This window comes from Neophocaena asiaeorientalis, unplaced genomic scaffold (genome assembly GCF_003031525.2).
Source record: "Neophocaena asiaeorientalis asiaeorientalis breed wild unplaced genomic scaffold, Neophocaena_asiaeorientalis_V1.1 scaffold280, whole genome shotgun sequence".
NCBI classification, from domain to species: Eukaryota; Metazoa; Chordata; class Mammalia; order Artiodactyla; family Phocoenidae; genus Neophocaena; species Neophocaena asiaeorientalis.
Genome location: NW_020185321.1, coordinates 2,898,164 through 2,905,114, shown reverse-complemented (window position 1 = coordinate 2,905,114; position 6,951 = coordinate 2,898,164). Strand labels below are relative to the sequence as shown.

Sequence of the window (6,951 nt, the reverse complement as noted above, 5' to 3'; positions counted from 1 at the left end):
CAAAAAAAAAAAAAAAAAAAAAAAAAAAAGGAGTTGATCGCTGAATCATTTGAGGGTGCCTTTTTCAACTAAGTTATAAATGCTGCACGTTATCTTTAATTTTTAATTATTAATAGCCATTTAGTTAGACGTGTCATTCAAACAGTAGACACGGAGCATTTAATTCCAACTAAGATCTGTTGCCATATACAAAACAGCCCATGCTGTGCTAATTTCCCAAAATCAGGCAGCCAATGCAATTATACTTCTGAGGGCACCAGGTCAGTTACAGAACAGGATTCTCTTAGACTCCATGACAAATGATGGGATTTCACATCTGTAATTTACCAGAATCAGTTTAGATTGCTGGGTAAAACAAACTGTTTAATAAACACTAGGCTTTCTTGGACTCAGAGTCTGAATTTAAATTCCTAATCTAATTTAAACACTATAAATAAGTAGCTATAAATCTAATTTAAACACTATAAATAAGTAGCATTTATACAAATTTGCTTTTAAGTCCAGACACTAAGCCTGATGTGGACTAAAATCGCAGTAAGCTTCTGATTTTTAAAATTCATATGGAATTTTACCAACAGACTAATTTTGGACAAACTAAGATTCCATTTCCATACACACCAAAACCAACAATGACAACCCCCTCCCCACCAAAACCCCCCCAAAAAACCCTTTTTCGTTTAACTGCATTCTATTAAATGTTTTAAGCCCTGGAAGGGAACTTTGAGTTAATCAGTTGTCCCCCCCCCTCCGCCATTTCAAAGATGAGGGAAGTGAGGCACAGGGAAGTCAGTGACTTGCCTGAGGTACTCAGAGAGAAAGGCAGAGCCCTGCCCATCACAGCTGGTCCCACGTTGCAGGAGGAGGCATTCCCCAAAGGAAGGCAGAGGCCACTCCTACAGCACTTTTGTTTCTTAGCCTGCCTTGCAGGATCACACTTTGGGGCTTGTACCCTTCACAAACATTCATTACAGAACAGAGAACTGCATTCTGAGAAGTAACTGTGTAGCTAAAAATGTACCAATGTGCACATTGAAAAGGAAAATGCAGCAGATCAGGGTCCTCATGCAAACTAGAACTCTCTTCAACCCAAACTGCCTTTTAGTCATTGGACAACACACATCTCTTATGTAGCTTATTGTAAACCTTAGGTAAATTGTGACGTTTATGCTCTAATTTGACTTACCAAAAATATTTTCCCTTGTGGCATTTAAAAGCATACATTCTTAGAGAACAGGAAAAAAGAATTTGCCAGGCATATTTTTCTTCTACAAACATTATCATGTTTTCTGTTTTTTTCTAATAGGAATAGTTGAAAGTTCCTGTGATAAGTGCCTTGGCATTCCAAGTTCTTGTTTTCTCAGTATCAGATAAAGCTGTGCTATTTTCCTAAAAGAGAAGCCAGGCATGTTTTCTCTTACAGGTATTAACTTTACAAGAGATTTATAATAGCACTTAACTTTTGAGGTAAAGATCTATCCTTTAACTTGTACCTTTAATTTAGGAAAGTAGACTCTAACACTGACCATTATCATATATACCCTATATTAAATATTTGTAATTTTTTAATCACTTGTATCATGGTATAAGATCATAACATCTATTTTTAGAAAATTAATGACTTTGATATCCAACATCTACATTGAATCAGGCTTCTACCAGAAAGCAACCTCTTGAATTATACATAGAAATGAGAGCAGGGAGATATTGCTGTTATTGAGCAGCCTATTGCTCAAGCAGAAAGTGATTTTGCTTACATCATATAGCAAAAGTCCTGTCAGGCAATGTTATAACTCCAAATAATGCCAAATATTACAAATGCTTAACATTTTCAAAGAGTTGTATAGGTTAACATGTCCGTAGGATAAATACGTTTATTGTAATTCAGCTTTTTTGGTGTGTATGCAATACTTTATCACTAGATTCAGTGAGCAGAGCATTCTCAGAATCAGGTACACATCTGATTGCACATATAAGTAAATACTCAAGGATCTGCCAAGTGGGTGGAAAGAGCGAAAACAAAAAAAATTTTGCTTGTCCCAATTGATCTCTATGGATTACACAACTTCTACGCTTGATCTTAGCCAAAAGGCAGAGAAGCAATGGATTACACAACTTCTGATGGGTTGTTTCTTTAATAGATTCTGATGAATCATGACCCAAAACTCGTTGATAAGGACAAAGAATCACAGTTTTAGAGACAACAGAATATATTTAGGGATATTTTCCAACACTGGGTCACAATATGCCCCAGCCTCTTTTTTTTTTTTTAAAGATTTAATTTAATTTATTTTTGGTTGCATTGGGTCTTCGTTGTGGTGCGCAGGCTTCTCATTGTGGTGGCTACTCTTGTTGCGGAGCACGGGCTCTAGGCACGAGGGCTTCAGTAGTTGCAGCACTCGGGCTCAGTAGTTGTGGTCCACAGGCTCTAGAGCACAGGCTCACTAGTTGTGGCGCACGGGCTTAGTTGCTCCACAGCACATGGGATCTTCCTGCCCCAGGGATTGAACCCGTGTCCCCTGCAATGGCAGGTGGATTCTTATCCACTGAGCCACCAGGGAAGTCCCCCCAGCCTCCCCTTACCTGAAAGAAATGAGACTTTGGGGAAGGTGACAGAGATTCTGTGTTGTGTTGCATGTGGGATGAGGAAGAGGGGAGTTAGAAAACTTTCTATGTCAATTCGGAAGGCAGGTGTAAAAAGAATTTGACATGGCCCAATTCAGTCACCCAGATCGGATGAAGCAGAAGGAGTTCCTTTTATTAGTTATTGTTATAGAACTCTTAATCGGCTTAAGACTTCTGGGTCTTTTAAAACCATTATCACAGAAACACACAAACAGATCCTCTGCTTTCACTATCTACAGTACTGGAATCTGTGTGCTCAGGAGGAGTGGGAGTGGGAGTGGGTGATCAAGGCTGGGAGGGTGGCCCGTCGGACTGGGTGCCCAGACAGCACTACTGCTGCTATTTGCTTCTGACCCTTGACCCTCCAAACTGCCCTTGTGAAAACTTGCCAATTCCCTCCTTCTAGTCCCCTTTCTCACTTCTGGGGTGAAAAAGAGAGAGAAAAAAAATCCGTGTCACTTTTCAGCCAAACCAATCTCTGGGTTTTATTCCAAACTACCTTCAGAGTTAAACGCATCTGTTTTCTCAGCCTTACTTCCCCAACAAGGCTCTCTCTGATCCACAGGTGGGAGCTCTGTGCAGGCAAATTCAGGCAGTGCTCAGGCAAATTCCAGCCTGGGACCTAAGGTGTTTACCACATTTCCTTATTTACTGCCACAAAGAGGCTAGGGCCACCTAACTTCTGTCATCTACATCTGTGGTTCCAGTAGTTTATGCTATGATCTCCTGCCTTGGGCCCAGCCACTCCGCGGCACGTGGGATCCTCCCGGATCGGGGCACGAACCCGCGTCCCCTGCATCGGCAGGCGGACTCTCAACCACTGCGCCACCAGGGAAGCCCAAGAAGATAGATTTTAAAAATAGGTGGAGATGTATGTTTAGCAATCTAAGTATATAAGTAAAGACACTGTGTATGACTCATTGGCACCCGTATGAATTCGTGGCCAAATGTCCTTTATAAAAAAAAAAACAGCTTTGACAGTACACAATGTGGCTACAGGATTTTTCTAACAAATGATTTTTGTTTTAATCTCCTTAAATTTGAAGTTAAAGCTGTTACGTTCTAACCCAGTCTCAGGGCTAATTGGCTCAAGACCTCTGTGCCCAGTGATGCCCCACTTGACCCTCTCAGGGGGCAGTGTCCAGGTCAGGGAGCTGTGCAGCTCCCTCCAAAGCCAGCTCTCCTACTGGCCAGCAAGCAAATTCCAAGGGATAGATAGGATTAAGGGCTCCAAAGAGGATTCCCCAGCCCTCCCCCAAAGGAGGATTAAAAACTCTAGTCTAGTTCTGGAACAAAAATAAGCCCCAGCTAAGGAGAAAGTGCCTGTTTAGATAGCCGGTGGCCCTTCCCAAAGCTTGCACCCCTTCCAGACTGACTGGGCAGAGCCCTTTTCAATAGGCAAGGGTGTGCAGAAGTGTGTAATCGTGTGCTAAAAGAAAGCACGTTGCATGAACTTCTATTTGCACACTCTCCTAAGCTTAGGCCCCAAAGGATTAAGGTAATAAAAACTGCTTACCTCTTATTGCAATTTGTTTTCTCGTCTAGAAAACAAACCCAGCACACACAGGCCAAAACACACTTCATTTCACCTCACCCTCTTTCCAAACTGCCCCACTCGGAGAATGGGAATCACCGGCAGGGGTGGGGACACCAAGCTCAGACTCAGTGTAAACACGCCCCTGCAGCACAGGCGGTAACCTATTAACTCGGAGGAATCTCCGCTCACTACGAACGGTTTTCTATTAATAGGGGATAAAGCTCCTGCATACATTAGCGGTAATGACCCGGTGGCCCGCGCAAAATTAACTCCTCCCGGGCCATCAAGAGGAAGCCATGTTCTGCCCAGGCAGATGTGTGCTTGAAACGCGCGTATAAACATACACGTACACACGCAGGGTTTTAGAACCGCTCCCCTTAAACATGCCAGATCCCACTCTCATCCCTAGTCCTGGCGGTTGCAGATGTTCTCCGAGGGGTGTCTCCGGGTAGCGAGTAGTGGCGGCGGAGGTCGTTCGCGTATGGGTCAACTCAGCTTCGCCACACACACGGCCAAGGCCACAGCCGCCAGCAGCACGGCGCTGAAGATGGTGGCGGCCAGGGCCTTGCTCAGGTCGCAGGGCCCCGTGCGCTGCTCTACGGACACACCGCGCATCGAGGAGACGCCGGCGCTGGGCCTGGCCAGGAGCTCGGCGCCTGCCGCCTGCCGGGCCTGCACCGTCCAGCGGGGCACGTTGACCTTCATCTCCATGTCGTGGATCATCTCGCCCACCTGAAGGATCTCCCGCTCCAGCTGGTGAAGGTCTTCCACGTCGAAGCCGCGCTCCGCCTCGTGCCGCAGGCTGCGGGCGCTCAGGGCGCGCGCCGCTACGTTCGCTGCGCCGCCTTCCACCCCGGTACGCACGAGCGGCCGCAGCGGCTTATTCAGCGGGAACTCGGTGCCCAAGGTCAGCGCACGCCGCATGTCCGCTTCCAGCAGGTCCAGGCAGCCAGAGAAGGCCACCCAGAGGCGCTCGAACTCGGCACGTTCCTCAGCGCCCAGGCCCCGGTCGCGCAGCGGAGCGGTCAGTCGGGCGCGGATGACCACCGCCAGCTCTTGCGCCTTCTGGCGCGTCTTCTGCAGCTCCTCTCGCAGGTTCTGCGAGTCCGCGGAGCCGCCGATGGTCAGTACCAGGTGGTGGTAGCATGCAGTCGCCTTATTGAGCGCGTCCAGTAGTGCCTTGCACTCCTCCTTCGCCATGGCGCTGCTCTCCGGCGCAGCCCGGCCGCCTGCGCCCCTCTCAGCCTCACGCCCTCAGCACAGCAGGACACAGCCAGCCCCGACGGCGTCCCCTGGCCAGGCGGCCCGAGCACTCCTCATGGCCTGAGAGGAGCTAGCCACTGCCGCTGCTGTCTACAGAGCCGCTCAGGATCCACGACGTGCGCTTCCGCGGACTCGGCGCGGAGAGAGAGCCCCGTTAGCTGTTTCCCGTCCCCTCGTCCATCCTCCCCAGGTGCGCTCCTAGTCACACGCCGAATCTCTGCGCAGTCCTCGCCTCCACGGTAGCCACCCGCGAAGCCCGGGTTGCGGTCGCCATCCTCCTCCGGTGCAGTCGCCAGGGCTAGCGGGCCGCGGAGCCGCGCCCTCCGCCTTAGCTGCTGCCAAGGGCGGCCGGGTAGGGTTTCTTAGGATCCGCCCACCCCCTCCCGTCCTCGCTGGGCGCTTTCATCCCCTGGACCAGGGATAGGCGGGGCCCCACGCGGGAGGTCACGTGTAGGTCCCCCATCTCCCCCTCCGCACCCCATTACGGTCTGCAATATTAGCGCTCGTCAGATCCAATCCTCTGTTTTACGGAAGGGGAAACTGAGGCTCGATTAAAAAAAAGGGGGGCTAAGATCACGCCACGTCCATGCAAGTGAAGAGGCTAGAACCCAGGTACCCTGACTCTTAGACCCTGCCAGCGACGGGAGTGGTATGCCTCGTAGGATTGGGCACCTCCGTCTCCCAAAACGAGCAGTAAAGGGCGATCTGCGAGGCGGGACGGCTCCCAAAATCTCCCCTTCCTAGTCCAGCCCGCTTTCCAGCAACAGAGCTTGGACCCCACCCCTTGGATCAGATCTGCTCTCGGCCCCGCCCCCTCCCGTTCCGGGCACGCGCAGTCGGTGGCTCTGGGCTGGTCCAGCCTGAGTAGGAAGTGCTGTGTGCCTCCTGAGCCCCACCCCCGGCTGGGCGGACTCAGTGATTGCTCTGCGCACGCGTCACTCTGAATAAAGACGACCTCTCATTGGGCTGACCAGAGATCTTGAGGCGCGGCTCCGCCCGACGGGGGTGGGCGGTGGAGCAGATCTACGGCGTTGGGGTGGTGGGCCTGAGGTCTGAACCGAGGGGCCGGGAGGGGGTCGGCGCCGCTCTGGGAAGAGCGGGGAGTGAAACTATGTAGCCTTTTAAGTAAGTGTCCTCCCTCCTGTCTCCTCCCGCGCCCTCCTTCCCTCGGGACTGCTGCGCCTCGGGGCCCAGAGGCCGGGTGGGGCCCCGGAGCTGGAAGGGGGAGGGGCTCTTTCCTTTCCTCAGCCGGCGCCCCAAGCTGGGCTGGCGGCCTCCGGGCGGCCTCCAGGGCCCCGGCCCATCGCCGGGTGGACTGCCCCGCCCGGGCTCTCCGGCTCCTGTCCTCAGCCGGGCTCGCTCTGCCCCTCTGGTGTATTTGCGGGGCTAGGGGTGGGGTTGGCGAAGAATGTGCCCTCTGACTCCCGCGGCTCCAGGACAGGTCAGCAGGTCCGGGATCCCGGGAGCTCAGACTTGGGGCAGCACTGTCGTTCACGGGCTGGGTGGCCTCCGCGGTTTAAGGGAGGCCT

At 51.1% G+C, this 6,951-nt stretch overlaps 2 protein-coding genes across 8 annotated transcripts in view; one reads left to right on the top strand and one right to left on the bottom strand.

Moving 5' to 3' along the window:
* The window catches only part of RGS9BP (regulator of G protein signaling 9 binding protein), a 6,542-nt gene extending 771 nt beyond the window's left edge, over nt 1-5,771 (bottom strand). Inside the window, exon 1 of the mRNA XM_024734150.1 lies at nt 4,139-5,771. Coding sequence (XP_024589918.1) covers nt 4,646-5,359 — 714 coding nt within the window. The 5' untranslated portion in view covers nt 5,360-5,771 and the 3' untranslated portion in view covers nt 4,139-4,645. The remainder of the gene's footprint in view (nt 1-4,138) is intronic.
* Nucleotides 5,772-6,423: 652 nt separating this feature from the next.
* ANKRD27 (ankyrin repeat domain 27) overlaps nt 6,424-6,951 on the top strand; it is a 54,819-nt gene continuing 54,291 nt past the window's right edge. For 3 of the 7 annotated variants that reach the window (XM_024734037.1, XM_024734032.1, XM_024734033.1), the window contains exon 1: nt 6,439-6,547. The gene's annotated coding sequence lies outside the window, so the exon portion shown is untranslated. Of the gene's footprint in view, nt 6,548-6,567; nt 6,864-6,951 lie in introns of those variants that run through there. The other 4 variants (XM_024734036.1, XM_024734035.1, XM_024734038.1 and 1 more) reach the window with 3 other exon arrangements.